Source organism: Papilio polytes, unplaced genomic scaffold, assembly GCF_000836215.1.
Source record: "Papilio polytes unplaced genomic scaffold, Ppol_1.0 DF822289.1, whole genome shotgun sequence".
NCBI lineage: Eukaryota > Metazoa > Arthropoda > Insecta > Lepidoptera > Papilionidae > Papilio > Papilio polytes.
In genome coordinates this window covers 1,714,217-1,733,578 of record NW_013526915.1, presented here as the reverse complement: position 1 = coordinate 1,733,578, position 19,362 = coordinate 1,714,217, and the positions used below count along the sequence as shown (strand labels likewise).

Below are 19,362 nucleotides of genomic sequence, written 5' to 3'. Positions count from 1 at the left end.
ATCATGTCATATCATTGTCCCATTTGTTCCCTTGAAAAGAACAGGCACGTTTTTTCGTCTGTAATACCGTAGTGGAGTTTGTAATTAATTTAATTAAAAAAAAAACTTATCAAGTTCATTAATTGTGTGAAGGTTACGGTAAACAATGAAGAATATTCACAATCTCGTCCCAGATTCAAAGATACAAAAGATATGAACAAAGTCTAGTTTTACTTTACGATCTATAATTAGTCAGTTCAAAATGTAAAATTATAGAAATCGATTAAAAATACTCGGTAAGGATTAATCCTTTACGATTAATCGAGTACGCGTTTTTATTTATTTTAATAATGGACTACACATAAAAAGCTTTGCACGATTGGATAAGATACGAAATGAGTGTATTAGAGGAAGTTTGAGAGTAGCCCCAGTGGTTGAGAAAATAAGGAGTAAAAGGTTAGAGTGGTATGGGCATGTTATGAGAAGGGATGAATCGCATGTAACAAGAAGGATGTTAGTTATGAATGTGGAGGGGTACATCGGTAGGGGTAGACCTTGAAAGAGATGGATGGATTGCGTGAAAGGTGATATGATCAAGAAGGGAGTGATGACTGAGATGACGGATGATAGAATGCTTTGGAGGACGAAAACCCGGTGCGCCGACCCTACGGGAGTAGGATGAGGCAGGGGAGATGATGACTAGACATAAAAAGCTTTACTTCTTGGTTATACTAACCCTGACTTCATTTATAAATAAATAAGCATTAATAAAAACACACAAACAATTTATCTATATGCAATATATCTCTGTGCTATATTTAATTGTTAAGATAATATATAAATATTTCATTGAAATGAAGTTATCAATTATACAAAACAATCAATAATATGAAAGATAAAATAACTAAGACCTACTTTAAGTGGAACATCAGTGGCTCAGTGGTTTAAGCACTTGACTTGTAATCTATAGGTCTTGGGTTCGAATCCCGCTGTGTACCAATGTGAATTTCGATTTTAATCGATCATTTTCATATGATAATGTAGTGTAAAAGATTGGTCCCTGAAAAGCATGAGAAAGAAGCAGAACGCAAATTTTAACTCGTTCTGTAAAACTACCATTTAATTCTTTTACCGTGAAGAGTAATTTACATAGTAACGTTTAAAGAGAAAAGGAAAAAGAAATAATAAGATAGGATTATTTTTCACAAACAAGCTTTTTGTCTTCGTTTATCTCCTTTTTCTAAGACCTAAAGAGATTTTATTAAGCATTCTCAATGTTCCGTTTGCAGAAAAGCCCTTGTTATCGCAATCGTATCGTTGATATTTGTTGTTTTAATTTTTTAAATCGTTTTAGGAAATACTCTGTTTATTTTTATTTGTTTGATATCGGTGTACTATTATGCGACAGTCATGTCGTGGTCAAATTTCAATTATTACCATTTATAATAAAACCATGTGATTTCAAACATTTCCTTTCGATGATCAGTCACTATACGACATTATCTTAACATTCAGATAGTCTCAAGTGATCGAACGTCCTTCGCATTCGATACATATTGCTTGAACAAGAAACAAGATATCGAAATACTTGTTCTTTTGTTTCATATCATAAAATTGACTTGACAAGGTAAAGGGCGCAGCTTTAGACACAATATAGGTAATGAAATCGTTTGTATTATTTTATCTATACAGAAATATCTTACAAAAAATGCATACGAAATATAAACTCGACATTCTGTTTGGAGTTCTTGTACCTAAATAATATAACATAAATCTTGCTAATATTATAAATGGGAAAGTTTAGATAAATGGATGTTTGTTAGTGTTTGTAGCCTAAACAGCTAAACGGGATCTGGAAGAACACATAGGCTACTTAGTTTTGTTTTTTATAATTCCACGCGAACGCAGTCGCGGACGAAAGCTAGTTAAGGTTATGAAATTCGTGTAGGAATGTACTAATAATCTAACAATTTAAAAGGTACAAATGTAGATAAAACCGTCAACAAAGGAGTACGCAACTTATTTATGCCCTAAAAGTTATTTTAACCGAAAACACAAAAGTTCTCAGACAGAATTCCACGAATTTTTCGAGTCCGCGGCGACCGTGAGAGAAAAGATGTATTCATTGTATTCAAAGATAATAACATTTATACGAAATTCTTTATGAAATATAACGAAGTTAAATACATTAAAAAATACACTAAAGGTCATCTTATAACCTTTTCTATTGTTAACGCAAAGAAAGCTTCTGTTCAATTTTAACTCACCTTCACATCTAAAATTTTAATTAGTTCAAAAACATGTAAAATATCATCTACATAAGTATTAACGTAAACACGCCTATTACCGCCAGTTTAAGTGTTGTTCAGATTCATGCCCAAAAAATTAGCACGACGTTTTGTAGTCCAGTGAAAAATAGTTTTCCAAGTAGTGAATTTATCGATCTTTTTAATCATATATAGTAACTATTATACTAAGAATTAACTATTTAGTTAATGAACTAGACATATCAGTAAAGAACTAGGACATTTTTACCTTATTATATCTGTAAAAACTTTAACATTGTTCAACACTGCATTACATTCTCTGTCCAATAAATTTTTCGTTTATCTCTTCTCTTCCAAATTACACGATAACACCCAGCAAAATTAACAATGACCACATCTCTGTGGAATTTATTGCACTAATTCGTTTCCGTAATACCTAACTCTGCCATATAACTTGTAGTTAGCGCACTGGTGTATACGTTTACGTCATTTTTTTACGTTTATTAACTTTGACAATTAAACACCTATCACGAATATTCAAGAGAACGTTTTCGTATGTCGATAACGTTACGAATACGATCTCGTAACTGGTAAGGAAATATTCGTAATAGACCCTGTTTACTAATTCATTTTGCCTTCTTTATTTATCAATCATACTAATATTGCAAATGCGAAAGTTTGGATCGATGTATGTTTGTTAAAGTTAATAGCCTAAACAGCTAAACAGATCTTGGTGAAATTTGGCATAGACGTAGATTTTAGTGTGAAAAAACACATAGGCCTCATTTATTTTTTAAATTTCCTCGCAGACATAGTCGCAGGCTAAAGTTAGTAATCTATATAACTAAATCATTCAATAAATTTTCGGAAACTGAAGCATTTGAGCGTCTCTGGTTGTTACCGCCAAGCCATAAAATTTATGAAAACAAAAACGATTTGAAAGTAATATAAACAAACAATACAGATAAACAAAGCGGTCAGTTTTCCGACTGATTATTTTATATTAATTTTGTGATTCATTGATGAGTATTATCGCGTCGGTATCATAACGTCTACACAGAATACTCTAAGATAAGATTAGTCGGTTTACGGCATTGCTAATGAAAATGTGCTCTTTTAACCTTATGCTGGTTTAAAAAGTTGGTAAGTTTTTTTATTAGTTGCCAGTGTTCTCTCTATTGTAAAGGAAAGATTAAAAAATATTATTGCGTTAAAACTTAAAACAAATTTTAGGTTATATTGTGATGTTAAGGTTGGTTATAGATTTGTTTTTCTTTAACGTTGAAACTTTGGTTAACAAAATATGTAAAATAGCGTTTTGTTTTTATAAAGTCTATTATTTTTTTAATTACAATAAAACAAATGACAAACGCGTAACTCAGATGGAATGATCAATGATGTTTGCAGTTTCTTAAGCTTTCTAAACACCGTAATTATTCATCATTATTTAAGCAACCGATATTAACACGTATTCTTGCTCAACAAATGGTGTACGAAATTTTGAATAGGTACTTAACCGAGGTTAAGCAATAGATATGGCGGTGTCGAAGTAACGGATGTGTGCTGTAAAATGTCTGATAATATCGAAAAGTTGTGTAAAGAGTACGACGAAAATGTTTCCGAGCCCCGAACGAGAAACGTCGGTCAGTATCACTGAATACACGATCATAATAACATGATACCTAATTCTGATGACGTCACAGTGATATATTTTATAGCTAGTGTAACGAAATGAGAATGTGCGTTTCATTTTACGCATTTCATGTTAACAAAAAACTTGCTTATCACTGGAGCTACTTTTAAAGAATGTTTTTTATTGTGGTTTACAAGTTTGACAAGTAACTTTATGACAAGTTTGTATACTAAAGAGGAGTTTCCCAAATTTATTTGGTCCACTAAAGTTTTAGTAAATCAGAAGACCCTGGAATGGTTCACCGCTTAAATCACGACATCTACCGTCAGCGAGTTGCCCGTGTTCGTGTCATCAAAAACAATGTTTTCTATTCCAGGGTTGTTCACGATCCCTGAATACCCGGAGTACGAGGCGCGCGGTATGTGGTCAGCAGCGCTAGACGCGATCCTCACCACACTGCGGTATCTAGCGCCCGCCACGCTACTCACTCTCCTTTGGGGACAGCAGAGCTTCATATTCAAGATATTGAAATATATCGACTCTGCTTTTAGATCTCGTAAGTATTTATGTTAACGACTAGCTATTGCCCGCGGCTTACTCGGTGATAAGATAGCTTTTTAAAGGAAAAAGAATTTTTTATTATTTCAATACATGTTTAAATAAAAAAAAAAACAAATACCTCTTTATAGTATACTCGTAGATATCTAGATGTTCCAGAAGTGAATTTGCAAAGCGATTTGGTGGCAGTATATGTGACATCAAAACTTCTGGTTCTTTTTGGAACTTTATGTCAAATAACATGTTTTGTTCTTATAGTCTTACGTTATAAGCTGGTTTTTATCACGGTTTTTTAACATTCTTAAACTAATTGCGTTGTTACAAAACTACGTTGACAAAAGATACTGTTATCAACAATGGATCATCCCTTTTAATCCTCTTTGCCTTGAATATTTCTTAGAGGCCAATGATTCATGGAAAACACGTACTAAAGATTTTCGTTATACGTTTTATATTTTAAACTTGCAGCAAACCTAAAACTACTATAACAATACTTCTTACATTACTACCTTTTTTTTAAATAGTTTATCCAATTTAAAGAACAGTCTTACTAAATTAAGTAAAGAAACTCAAAATTAAGCTTCTTACCTAAACGTTATGTTAAACGTACTTTAATTGCGACCTTCAAACTCAAGAAACAAGTTAAGTTTAAGGCTTTGACATCATCTTTGTAATCCTCCTGATTAAGCTTTTTATTGGACTATCACAGTTTATAGAGCCGTGAATCTAGACTGTTATTTCACGCGTCACCAGTTTTTTCATACAATTCAAATTTATATGTTACTTTTATCTGGACCTTAATACAGATAAAAATTTTCGCTGGATATTTTAAAGAAATGTAAATTTTTTTAGAGATTTATCTACCCTAACTTTTACGTGTCCCAAAATTCAAGTTATAAGTTAAATGACTCTTCATAATATTTTGAGAGTAACAGACTAAGCACTCTCAGTGTCTGTATTGTTTTCAGTGATATTCTCGAATGAAGAACAGAAGCAGGCGGTGTTGCAATGGGTGTCGGAGCATGGGCCAGTTCGTGTAGAAGAGCTGGGTACGGTGTGGCAGCACGGCTGGGTGCTCTGCGGAGTTTTGGACTCCGCATTACCCGGCGCCTGCGCAGGTCATCCACCGACGCAACTCTCACTTAAGCACGCTCAAGCGATCGCTGCACAGTACCTTGGAGTTGAACCGGTATACTTGCTTATAAGTCACATACAATCGATATATACAACACTATTCAGTAATATTAACGTTTCTTTATAACTTTCAGGTATTTTCTCGCCAGGAGCTTGAATCAAACGACAATTTAAGCAAACACCAAGAATGGAGATTGACAACTTACTTAGATTCTGTTCGTCAAGCTGTAACAAAAGTCACGCCATCTGTTGTAAAGACCAATTACCAAAAGCCAACTAAAGATACAACTCAATTCATTCTTGACTACATAGCAAGAGGTTCAGGTCTTTCAGCTGCCCAAATAAATCATCCGATGTATTTTAAAATTTATCCAACTTCACAACAAACTTTAGATCCAGGAGACATAACAATAGTAATAAACGGACCGAATGATACATGTGGCGTGAGAATATTGCCACCTATTCTTGGAAAGGCGCAACAAATAAGACAACAATTGCTTGGTATGCGATCCCAGTCAGGTTATACAGAGAATAAACTGCCTCTACCCCATGGAACGACTTATTTAAGAAGTTATGGAAAAAATGACATGACTAAAACCTTTCACATACCGAAAACAAATTATGACATTGATATTGAAGTGGTATCTTCTCAAGATCACGTTAAAATTGGTTATACGGCTAAGTTAGAAGGAAAACATGAAATTTATATCACCAGTAAAGGCTATAATATTGTGGGATCACCTTATACTGTTACTGCTACTAAAAATATATTAAATTTATTGGAAAAAGATAGTTTTTCTCTAGAAGATGGAGAAGAAATAGATATAGTGGATGTTAAATCTGATAGGAAAGTTGTAGTTAGAATTGTTGATTTTGTTACTGAAAAAATGTTGCTAAAAGATGACGGAGTATTAGAAAAAATCTCCGAAGACGAAGCCAAATATTTAATGGATAAAGATACTAAAGTAGAAAAACCTTTAACTCCAGCTGCCCAAATTACTATTCCTGCAGTACAATTTGACGAAACTAGCATAAAATCGACAAAATTCAATGAAGCTGCTAATAAAATTGTAAAAATTAATAAAGTATGCAAATTGTTTAATGAGTTCATTAGAGAAAAAGACGCAGTATACATTAAAGAAGATAATCTACAACCTAAAAATCAACAAGACATTCCAGATGTCGTAAACTCAACACTTGGTGAAGGTACTGTTAATGCATTTCTATTATCAAACAAACGCGACAAAGTAATTGTTCCTGAAAATATTTCGGTATCAATCTTAACAGAAAAAGTTAGTAACGCCGAAGACAATTTCCTTGACGATGTTGCTGATAGCGGTCCAATCGATAAACACGATATCAATTTGACCGACTTAAAAATATTACGTGATGTCCCATTTGATGGTGAAAACGAATCCAGAGATACATCAAGTAATCCATTTTTAAATGACGCAATTGTTCAAGACGATAAAATTGGAAAACTTTTAGGTACATTTGTAACTTCAGAATTTGAAACAAATAAGAACCAAAACGAAGAAACACAAGACGCACCTATAAAAATTATTTTTGAACACTCGAATGATGCGCCCTTGACTAATGAAACAAATCCTTTTATCAAAGGTGATATTGTTATAACAGATCGACCTAAGTCTCCGATATTCAAAGATATTGCAAATGATTCTGATTTCTTCGATCTTCAAAGTGATCATTATGAGAATACAAGTGAGAATGAATTTGTTAATCCTTTCTTCGCACACCAACACCTACCTAGTGGCAATGATAAAGAAAAATTGCCCGTAGCTGATTTCATTATAGGAGCTCCCGTATCATTACCTCCTGAAATAAAATCTTTATCTCAAGAAACAAATATCGACTCTTTAAATGGCTCTGATAAAGTGACTATTAAAAGAGATACCGAAACGTGTGATGATGTAAATCAGTCATCCGAAGTCAATCAGTCATTTTGTTCTTCCTTTGAAAGAAATTTCAACACTACAAAGGGTGAATACCTAAATATTAATTCTAATGCAAACGATACCATCGATAATGGTAATTTATCACCTAAAAAAGAAATGAGGGATTCAGCGTACGTAAGCATAGATGAAAACAATACTTTACCGGATAGTAATAACAATGACAACACTGTCTTAAAATGCACTGAAACTAAACAAAAACTTATAAACGATTACTTTTTATCCAATATGGGGCCAGCCGAGCGAGAAATATGGGAAAACTGCACAGAATTACAACAAAGCGAAGCAAACAAATTGCACGAAGAAATAATGAAAGCCAACAGAAGGGATTTAAAAAAGTCTAATTTTACACCAATTGTCGAAGAAAATGATAAAATAATTTCTTTGAGCATGAAGGGTTTAAGATCAGAAAACGAAGAACCTACTGAAACTGATCCAGTAACACTAGCTTTTGCTGAAATAAATCTTCTCTATAATGACTACTTCCCAAATTCTGAAAATAATTCTACACTAAACGAAGACCATAAAAATATTGACAGGGAAGTTGACCAAATTAGTGAATATCAATATGTCAAATCTGCGTCTGAATTCGAATCAGATGTGATGAGACATAATATACAATCAGAAGGGGAGATTTCTGAGATTCAGGCAAATGTAACTGAATCAGTTTCAGTAAGTCAAACCCTTCATGGCGACGAACCTATAAATAGCACATCACCAAATAACGATTCTGTTAAATTTGGTGATATTACATATTCAAACATAGTACTTGAAAAGAAGAAATACTGGGATGAAAGGATCCGACAGATCGAAGCAAATGAAGAAGAAACACGGAAACTACAAAGAAAGCGACGACCTTCTGCAAAACAGTTAAGACATAACGACTCGCTAAGTAAACGGAAAGGAAAACAGATTATCAAAAAATATCTTAGCACTAACGATAAACAAACTATAGAGACTGAAAATCAAACGCAAGTAAACCTTGATAACCAATCACAAAATACCGAAAATCACAAAGAAGCTAACACTCGAAGGGTAAAAAATTGGAAAGCATTTTGGGATAGCAAATTAGACGATGAAAGCAAGGAAATAATTCATATAGATTCTAGAGTAAATTCACCTATGCAGAATGAAATTTTAAATCCAGTAGTCACACAAAATCATAAAGATACCAAAGTGGATATCAAAACTCAAGCAAACAGTTATATCCAAAGTTCACCTGTGAAGCAAGAAATACCAGAAGAAGTTTTTAAAGCATTTGAAACAAGCCCTAAAAGATTTTTCGGTACTTCTCGAAAACAGATTCTCAGTAAGATTGATAGTTCTTTAGGAAAACCGACTTCAGTTAAAGAACCTTCGATAGATAATAATGAAGCGACATGTGAGAGTGGTTTAGTGTCTAGTCGCATTTCCTTGTTTCACACCATATCACAAACAGAAGAGTTATCATGGACACAACGAAAAAGCCAATCAATGCACAATATTTATCAACGAAAAGACAGTGACTCGACTTTAAAGTCTATATGTAAAATAGAAAGCGAAGAAAAAATAAACATATCGGAAACTACAAAAGAAGATATAGAGCAAAGAAAAGAAAGTGTTAAAAATATTACACTAAAGGAGAAAAGAGCTCGAGTGACTGACATATTTTATACTAAAAGCTTTGACGAAAGTAGTTATCATAAATCAATAGAAGACGATTTCTCAGATCACGATTCCCACGTTAAAGAAACTGTTAAAACTATGAATAGTTCACTTCCTTGCAGTTCAGCTAATAATTCGAAAAATACTCATCAAATGTCCAGTAGTAAATCAGAAATGGATATCTTTAATAAACTATCAAACAAATCAATTGATGAGGATTTTGATAAATATAAATCATACGATGAATTACCGAAAGTAAGTGTTAAAAATTTTATATCGTTGTATGAAGACGTCACAAAGACTGCAGAAGCAAGTTCGACAACATTACGAAAAAGTCCTGGAAGTTCTGATAAGCGTAGCAAGTCTGCGTGCTTAATATCTGGTTAGTACAACATTTCTATAATATCATATCATAATTACGTTTCTCTAATATTTCTATAATTTATTACAGAAACAGCTGCACCAATCGATCGAATTATCACTTCAACGCCTATTGGAAAATCATTTAATGAGGAAGCTTCCAGAGTAAATTCTAAAGAATCTGCTACAAATAAAGTCAGAGAAGATTCTAGGAGTAATAGTATTACTAATGAATCTAATGGAAGTCCTGTTGGAAATGTTGATAAGAAATCAACTTATATTAGTTTACCAGACATAGATTTAGAAATTGTTGAGAAGTCTTCGGAGGAATCAAGCGAAATTTCGCCAGAGAGGGAAATCGAAAACTCATCAACCGATTATAAATCTCGATTCAAATTAGCAAAACAATATTTTCAATCTCTCGAAGAGCTCAGAGAAGTTAAAAAGCCTAAAAAACTGAACGAATGCGAATTACTATTGTATAATAAGTCAAACGAATCTCTTATAGATAACGAACAAAATAAACCAAACGAAAAAAAGAAGATAAAATCGCATACGATGCCATCGTCAGAAATTACTAAATTTTGGAATCAACTACATGAAGAAAACAACGAAAATAGAGATAATAAATTTATGAAGATATCAGAAAAGTTCCACGTTGAAGATTTCTTCACGGACGTTATGGAAGGGAGGTTAAGCAGGCAAGGTAGTTTGAGAGGGATTCCCCACAAGAAAGCAGTATTAGAAGCATTCAGATCGATGGAAAACATTTCTGATAGTAATTTAAGTCCTTACGAGCTTGCTGTGTCTCAATTTAATGATTTTAATGAAGATACTAGGAAAAAGAATGCACAGACATATCTTAATGAATATCCATACTTACCTACGACAGATCCGTCCAATTTTCATTCCAGATTAGATGTTCAGGCATCTGGTTTAATACCATTTAAAGAACTCAAAAGGGTTCGAAGAAATAGTGTACCAGATTTAAGATTAAATCCATCTTTTACTGTCGACTTGTAAAATCTTTTTAGTTTAAAAAATTTATACTTTTTCCTTTTCGTAATTTTTCTACTTCTCTTCTTGATCTTTCTAGAACTTAATGTTTTTGTCTATTGTAGAATATATTTAAGCTTTTTGTTTTACTTTTAATATTGACGCAATATGTAAAGTTTAATAAGTGACTAAAATTATTTGGTGATTTTTTCGTTTTATATTTTTGTTAAGTTTTTTGTACAATTGTAAAGATGTTGAATCTAATAACTATAATGTAAGGACATAAGAATAATTATTTATTTTCCAATAAAGTATTTTATTGAATAAAACTGGTGTTATTTAAAAATTAATACTGATAGACAGTTACATCTCGGAGTTACAAAAGAGTACTTATGTTATTCTGTGCTTTGTGAAATATTCTAACTAATATTATAATTGCGATTTACATGTTGGATTTTCATCAGACAATTGACAATTTAGTGGGACAGGCCCTTACTGTCTGAACGGATCTTGTTGTAATTAAGCATAGTTGTAGTTAAGTAAGGATAGTCTGAAAGAACACATAGGCTACTTATTTTCTTTTTTTTATTTCCATGCGGCTGGAGTCGCGGGTAACACACAAGATAAAAAATAAAACAATAAATATAAAACTATATATCATTTTGTTTACATCTAAAATAATTATAAACTTATTCTAACACAAAATACTATCAGTCATGAGACAATATTCACAATAAGTGTATTAACTAAAAATGAATATAGAATTTTTACACATTTGTGATATAAATTTTCATAAAAAATACATTTAAATTTAAAAAACATTAAAGTATTCAATAATTAAAAGACACATTCATAGAAAAAAATCGTTTAAAATATATCTTGGACGTTAACATGAAAATTAAGAATTTTACCTCAATATTACCATGGATTAAACTAAAACAGCCTAACAAATAAACGCTGTATTTTAAATTTAGGAATAAACTGAGTATAAGCAAATATTAGTACACATTTTGCTTATAATCAGTTTATTCTTTATTTTAACTTTATACCGCATTTATTTGTAAGACTGTAGGTGTTTCCTGTTGGGCCAATAGAATTTATATAATTAATAAAACCAATGGGAAATAAAATACAAATGGATTCCAGTACGCAAATTTGATCTACGGGAAACACTACTATTACAAAAATAATCTATACTAAAACACTTATAAATCAAAAGTTGAGTTTAGTTATGCAAATACTAATGTAGTACTAATGTAGAACCTCGATAAGTTAAAGTTCAAGGGAAACACAAAATACTTTAAGTTAAAGAGGTTTTAAGTTATCAAGGGTCTATGTTGTAGAGGTTTTGGGCTCTGATAGGAAGGGAATATATGATTTTTTGAAGTTATAGAGGTTTTTAAGTTACCGAGGTTTGAGTTATCGAGGTTCTACTGTAGTTACATTTCTTTATATTATGGACCTCAATGTGGTTAAACATTTCACTACACTACTTTCAGTATACTATATTATTGCAATTTACAAACCTGCACTTAATAAAATTTCAATATTCACAAGAGCACGCGCACACCTTTGACTAAACTGTCGCACAACTGTTTAGTTGCACGATGATTCCTGTGCTTATATGGAGGAGCGCACATTTAGTTATGCAACTAACAGTTGAGTTTGCTGCGAAACTATCGACAATCGCACAACAGTCGTGCGATAGTTCAGTCCGTTACTATCCGGGCACTAGTCACTATAAGCGTCTTTTATTTAAACTAAAATGATATATCTAAGTAGTACTAAGGGTCTGTCCCACAACTGGCTGATAGAGGCTCAGATATCTTAAAAATGATGTCACTCAGATAAGGTAACTGATATTATCATCACATATTTTACACATTGGATCGTTATCAGATAATTTACAACTTGTTAGGTCTGACACTAAGTTTTAAGTCTTCACACAAGTTTGTTCACACTGTATTCACACCATAGCACAATACACTGGTCACTTGATGTGTATCTGAACATAATTGGAGGCGGAGCTGGCTCGTCTCCAGTTTAACCAGAGCTGCACTTGCGGGTCTGTGCGGTCGCCGCGCGCCTCCAGCTGTTGGTAGTACGCTTCACGTATTATACGGAAAGCGTCGACACTTCTGTACGGCAACTTCGTGATAGGATCTATGTAACGGGCTGGTTTCCTGCAAATATGTTTATTATATTAGCTGTTAATTAAAAAAATAAGAAAACATATAGCCTATGTTACACAAATAATGTAGCTGTAGCTTTTAAATGGTAAAATGATTTTTGAAAACGGCCCAGTATTTTTTGAGTTATTTCATCTACAAAAATACAAATCTTTCCACTTGATAATATTTTTATACACTAACTGTTATCCGCGACTTCGCCCGCGTGAAATTAAAAAATTATAAAAAGGTATTGCCTATATTACTCACTGATGACATGGCTTTTTAATGATGAAATATTTTTTTAACCTGTACAGTAGTTTTTATGTTATGTCAATACATACAAAAATCTAAAAAACACAAATCTTTTTTCTTTATAATAATAATATAGAGATATATTTTTATTTAAATAGATCTGTTCATTAAATTCTTAAAATCCAGATCTAGATAAAGAAATGTATGATTCATGTTAATAGTATTGGAGGGCCAAAAAGGCCATAATTGTTTTTTTAGAACATTAATTCAAACAATTTTATGAAAATTAATGAAATTTATGAAATCACTGATTTGAAATAAGCAATTGTGCATTTCTTCACAAAAACAAATAACATTTTAAGTCCACCATTACAATATTACGCTGTTGAATTTAGATAAATTGTCAATTGTGACTTATATGCCCTTTCTATGTCTCTGTTATAGTAGAAAATATCTAAATATTTTAAAGGTTAAGAAATATCTTTTAAGCAGTAATTGTATTTTCATAATTTTAGACAAGTTATTTAATTGATACTGTCGCTTTAAACATCTTGTTAGGACTCAGGTTGCGCGCCAATCCATACTTCTAGTGACATTGACAGCTGTCAGCTGTCAGCTGCAGCTAGGGACGTGACGTGTATGCCGATAATCTAGAGTTGCGCCAATTCTACAACACGGTACTAATTTTGTTCTTAACAATAAATAGAAACTTACTTAGTAACAGCACACAGTAACTCGCGTCGCTTCTTAGGTTTTGAAGTCGGGAAGCAAGATTTGAAGGCTTTATTTCTAATATCGTTCTCAAAAGATATTAGTGTCCTTTCATAAAACTTGCAGTTTGTATTTTTTGGTTTGTTTTGTTTTTCATTTTTCCTGAAAATCAAATAGAAATCGAAAATACTGGGTTAGCTCGCGATTTCGTTTGCGGGTAATTAAAAAATGAAAAATATAGCATATTTTACTTTAGCTTTTTAATGGTGTAAGAATTTTTGAAATCGGACCATTAATTTTTGAGTTATTTCAATACATACAAAAATACAAATCTTTCCTCTTTATAATATTAGTATAGAAGTATACATAGAGAAGAAGAATAGAAAATATGAAGATTTTTAAACTTCCTTGTCTTCTTTATCTGTATAGTATGTCATTAAAAGAAAAAAAAAGTGGAAATCTTTTTTAGGTTTTGCTTTTCTGTATTTTACTTTTATATGTAAGTAATCTATACTAATGTTATAAAGAGAAATGTTTTCTATTTTTGTATGTATTGAAATAAATAAAACTACTGGGCCGATTTTAAAAAACCTTTCACTGTTGGAAAGGCAATTCATCTGCTTATAGGCTATATATTTTAATTTACCGGGTAAAGTCACGAGAACAGCTACTTAACTATAATAAGGTAAAGGTCTATGTATTTTTTAGCACAAATCACTGATTTTTATATAATTTAAAATAACTGTAAAAATACTTACAATTTAACATCTTCAATTTTAATTTCCTCGTCAGGGCCGACTACATCCATCTTAGTTCTTGTATCTCTTTCTACTTTTATCTCACTCTCTTCTACAACTGGTTTCTCTTCAAGTATGGGCACTTCTTCCATAGTTTCTAAACAAAAAACATTTAAAAACAATAAGAAAAATAATTAAATTTATTACAAACCTAAATATAGTTCCTTTCCATTCTACCCTTATAAGGAAATAATGGGAAGAGAAAGTGGATTTAATAGGGGACATTTCCCCTTCCTGTGTGTCTCTTCCTCTGTCAATCAAGGATAGGCAACGGATCTGCAATTGCGGATGTCTGGTGTCGCTTCGCCATTTTGGCGAATTCAGATGGCCGCTTGCATGTCTTTTTATTTACAAAAGTAAAATTCACATCTTACAATATGAAAACTTACCTTTTTCACTTTTAATCATATCCTCATCTTTATTATCTTCTATTATTGTGTTTGTTTCAGGTGTAATTTCTGATATTAAAGGTTCCGGTACTGCGAATGAATGATACCTGCAACATAGAGAAAATATCTTCTTAAATATATATTTTCCAGAAATAACTAGTATAAATAGTTGAACGATTCAGTAAAAACAAAAAAAGGGACCCATCTGCAAGCGTTACCTTTCGGATATAAAAAAAGAATCATCAAATTCAGTCCACTAGCGGCGGAGTTATGCCGTAACACAACTTAAAAAAAAGGACGAATTGAGGACCTCCTTCTTTTGGGAAGTCGGTAAAAATATCAGATATGAGCAGGGTAGGTGGATACAGGTGGATACAGGGTTTAAAACCGGATTTTTTTCATTTCAGTTATCAAGTGAACATATATAAACATGTCGGTGCAGACATCTCTGTGTGGCGAAATATAATTTTCGAGTTAGAAGTCAAACTGGAGCAAACTAGTATGTGCGTTTGGTAGCAACAAATTGTATTTTTTTTGACTTAATCTCAAGTTAGCAATATAAATGCATGTTTAATGTTTCTTATGACAATATAGTGTGTGGAATTACCTTATTACTGGTCCAGTGATAGTTTTCTTGATAGGTCTCACTTTCTTTCTTTCCAATTCATTTTGTTCAAATCTCTCTAGAAATACAAATAACATTGTTATAATAATACTAGCTTTCGCCCGCGACTTCGTCCGCGTGGAATTAAAAAAAATAAAAGTGATTCTATGTGTTCTTCCAGACTATCCTCTACATCTTTGCGAAATTTCATCAAGTTCCGTTTAGCCGTTTAGGCTACAAACTCTAACAAACATCCATCCATCTAAACTTTCGCATTTATAATATTACTAAGACCAAGATGCACAAAATATTAAACTAATACCTTAATTTAAAACAGTAATGAGCCTTTTTATATGACACTAGTTGTTGCTTGCGTCTTTATCTGTGTAATATTAAAAAATAATCAAAAAGTGTAGCCTATGTTACTCACTGATAACATAGTTTTTAAATGGTGAAAGAATTTTTGAAATTGGTCCAATAGTTTTTGAGTTATTTCATACATCTAAAATGTAAAATTTTCCTCTTTAACATATTAGTACAGATTAATCTTACCTAAACTCTTAAGATTTTCTTTTTCTGTAATTAGTGCTTCTTCTAACAATTCTTCTTGTGTCAGTACTCTTTCCTCTACTTTTTTAGGCTTCTTCTTCTTTAATTCTGATCTTATTTTGATTCTTTGTTGAGTCTCCGCTGACTTTACTGCTGTACTTTGTCTTATGGATTTCCTTTCTGAAAATATTTCAGTATGTTTAAAAATCATTAAATGATTGATTAATTCTTGAGTGTATGCATTTTATTAATGTTTATGATGTTTTTAACTTTTAAAATAATTGTTGTCTTAGCATGGTATGGTATTTATATGCTTAATTTGTTTATTGGCTTCATCCCACTATTCCGTCCTTACAAATATAAAAAAATCTTAATCAATAGTCTATGTCTTTTTATAAGTGTTCCACATCTATTCTGACTATCATTGAGATCCGTTGAGCCGACATACAAGATACATTTCCATCCATCCATTTCTTTCACATTTATAATATTCATAAGATACACACCTATAGATAAATCAATAATAGATTTATCAACCTTTTCCACTGAAGTTGTGATCGTTTTTTCCTTTACTTTGTGTTCTTTAGGTTTTTTTATAACTTTTTTCACTTTCTGTTCTGCACCTTTCCGTTTTCTGTTTGGATCCTGTAAGCAATTAAAAAAAATGTTTTTATAAATATCTTTGATTAAAAATTTCACATTACAGCACTTAACATAAGGGGATCATGCGATAGTTTTTCAATTATAAAAATATATAAAGAGAAAAGATTTGTGTTTTTGTATGTATTGAAATAACTCCAAAACTACTGGGCCGATTTCAAAAATACACCATTAAAAAGCTATGTTATCATTTAGTAACATAGACTTTATTTTTTTATTTCACGCGGACGAAGTCGCACGCAACAGCAAGTTATTTAAAAAAACTCAACTTTGATGAAAATGGAATATTAACGTTATTAGATTAAATTTTAACTAAGTATGTAAATTTGTCAGGTACTTGCCTTGTAAGCTTTTGTGTCAACTTTCCTTTTCTTCGTTTCCTCATCATCATGTTCAGAAGTTGGCTCATCATTCTCATCAATATCAAAATCTGAATCCACAACATCTTCTGTTTCTTTTTCTTCACTAAAAAGATAAATACTTATTTAACATACAAGAATATCTTATAACGGTAAAAAGGACAAATTAGATATGTCTCGTCTTGTGTTTGATGTATTTTCGTATTTATTATAATTGTAAACAAATGATTATTAATGCAAATTAATTTTAAAACTTACACATAATCGTTGTCTTCTTCTCCTTCTTGAAAACCTCCGTAAGTTGTTTTATAAAAATCGTCCTCCTCTTCTTCGTTAAGCAACTTTGCCATTCGATTGCCAGCATTTGAGCGCCGTTCCCTTTGAGCCATGTTTAAAAATGTATTGGGTCACAATCTACTGATATTAATAGCTTAAAGTGTTTATTCAATTTAAAATACTTTATTTTGATGCTAAAATAACAACCTCGTCAACATAAATCACTAAAATTAAATGACATTGACATAAGGGACAATAATCTGACACTGACGTTAGGTGCCGCCATACTTTCGAAGGCAAAGACAATAAACGTTCCGATACAAATGTGACGAGTTTTAATTTTAAAATTGAAAGTGATGATTTAGATTTTAAAAATCTTTAATAAATTGAGAGCATAAAAAGAAACTTCGACTTTAATATAGAAAGCTCTGAGCTAAATTTCAAGACTGCAATAACGACTTCTCACCGATATTCAATAAGTAAACAGTATGGCTTTGTAAGCCAATTGAAACCAGAGTAAGTAGACAGCTACACTTATAAATCAAACCGTGTTTTGTTAACTTAATTAAAAAAAGGAAAGTATAGATGGATGGATGTTTGTTAGAAGGTAAAACAAGAAATTCCAGAACGGCTCAAAAGATTTCAATGTACCTTAGCGTAGAAATAGAACTTACTCCGTAAGGAAATGTCTTACACACCACATACTTAAATTTTTTTGTATTATGCTCAGGAGAAGTCGGGGTCCACTTTTATAGCTACGCTACGCAAAGATGCAAAGTGATGAAGTATCAAGTGCTGAAGCTACATTTTTCACAACTGCAGTAGTCATATATGGGTTTTTAGATCATTACTTAAAACTTACCCTTTCCTTTCTTTTTCCTTATCTACTTTCCCCCACAGGAATACTGGCAACACCTCTATAATTTGTCAAGACCACAGGTAATAAAACAACATATTATTTTGTGCGATTTATTTAATCTTTAACAGTTATTATAAGTTATTTACTTCAGTCGTCTTAAATTGTTATTGAAAGATCTGTCCCTTCAGATACCAATGGCACGAGTTTGCCTAATACATGTTGTTTAACAAGTTTCGATACATGTTGCATTTGCATACAATTTATATTTCGATATAGCAATATTTCTGAACTGGGACAGGTAAATTATAATTTAATAGGTAGACATTACACACTATTGTTCAGTTATAAATAATAGGTAACTATTTATTGCAATTTGTAAATTTTCTATTTCATGTGTCTTTATGTTTTATTTTATCTCTTATTATGAATTACACGATGAAAGTGGTTTATTATTTACTATATTTTAAGTATCATGTTAAAACAACAAAGTATCAAGACATAATTATAAATCTATTAAATTTAAATTATAAGTACAATTATTATAAAATAAAAAAACTAACTTAAAAATACCATCAAAATATCAAGAACAATAATTTATGCATTCATATATCGCTAATTTTAAAATATGTATATCAATAAATAAATGACAGATTATACTATGATGGAATGTTCAGGGTGAGGTTATTAAATTTTTACGATGATTAACATTGAAAATATTCTCCGTTACATATACATTGTTTTTAATAATAATAAATATATTACGATAAACTTTTCCAACGCTAACGCAAACACTAGTTAAAACATGTCAAAAAAATTTAAGCACATTTTTTAAAAAAAATTTTTAGTCAGCAAGACTCAAAACCAACAGTTCATAAATTTAAAAAATCTTATTTATTTAATAAATAATCTAAGCATATCTATTTTGAAATAAATTATTGTATATCTAATTTCATAACAACATTAAATTGTGTAATATCCTAAACATGAAATTACATTTGCTAAATAAATATCACTGAAATTTTTCAATAACTAATACAAATTTCTGTTTATAACTGGTATTTGATACAAACGATTAAATAATTTGGAATGGTTATTTAATTAAAATAAATTTTTTAAACTCTTAACCAAGAAAAAAACAAGTGCAATACAAAATTCCTATAAATATCTTAATACAAGTGCAACCCCACACTA

At 31.4% G+C, this 19,362-nt stretch overlaps 2 protein-coding genes across 3 annotated transcripts in view; one reads left to right on the top strand and one right to left on the bottom strand.

Moving 5' to 3' along the window:
• Positions 1 to 10,836, top strand: part of LOC106106284 — a 30,003-nt gene extending 19,167 nt beyond the window's left edge. Inside the window, exons 1-5 of one of the 2 annotated variants that reach the window (XM_013286837.1) lie at positions 3,619 to 3,889; positions 4,256 to 4,435; positions 5,406 to 5,626; positions 5,706 to 9,570; positions 9,640 to 10,836. In XM_013286837.1, coding sequence (XP_013142291.1) covers positions 3,817 to 3,889; positions 4,256 to 4,435; positions 5,406 to 5,626; positions 5,706 to 9,570; positions 9,640 to 10,571 — 5,271 coding nt within the window. In that variant the 5' untranslated portion in view covers positions 3,619 to 3,816 and the 3' untranslated portion in view covers positions 10,572 to 10,836. Of the gene's footprint in view, positions 1 to 3,618; positions 3,890 to 4,255; positions 4,436 to 5,405; positions 5,627 to 5,705; positions 9,571 to 9,639 lie in introns of those variants that run through there. The other variant, XM_013286838.1, reaches the window with a different exon arrangement.
• A 1,090-nt stretch (positions 10,837 to 11,926) lies between these two features.
• LOC106106223 (vacuolar protein sorting-associated protein 72 homolog) lies at positions 11,927 to 17,552 on the bottom strand. Its single transcript, XM_013286772.1, has 9 exons — positions 17,295 to 17,552; positions 17,019 to 17,142; positions 16,524 to 16,662; positions 16,021 to 16,197; positions 15,472 to 15,547; positions 14,865 to 14,971; positions 14,437 to 14,572; positions 13,682 to 13,840; positions 11,927 to 12,727 (listed from the first exon to the last, which is right to left on the bottom strand). The coding sequence occupies exons 1-9, from the start codon at positions 17,423 to 17,425 to the stop codon at positions 12,535 to 12,537; spliced, it is 1,242 nt and encodes a 413-aa protein (XP_013142226.1). The 5' UTR covers positions 17,426 to 17,552; the 3' UTR covers positions 11,927 to 12,534.
• Between the last annotated feature and the right edge of the window lie 1,810 nt (positions 17,553 to 19,362).

Bases quoted from the DNA above. Each gene is read 5' to 3' on its own strand.
- LOC106106223 (XM_013286772.1), bottom strand. From the start codon at position 17,425: ATGGCTCAAAGGGAACGGCGCTCAAATGCTGGCAATCGAATGGCAAAG. The intron at 16,198-16,523 runs GTGTGTATCTTA...AAATATTTTCAG, and splicing joins TATTATTGATTTATCTATAG to AAAGGAAATCCATAAGACAA. The intron at 14,972-15,471 runs GTAATTCCACAC...TCTATGTTGCAG, and splicing joins ATCACTGGACCAGTAATAAG to GTATCATTCATTCGCAGTAC.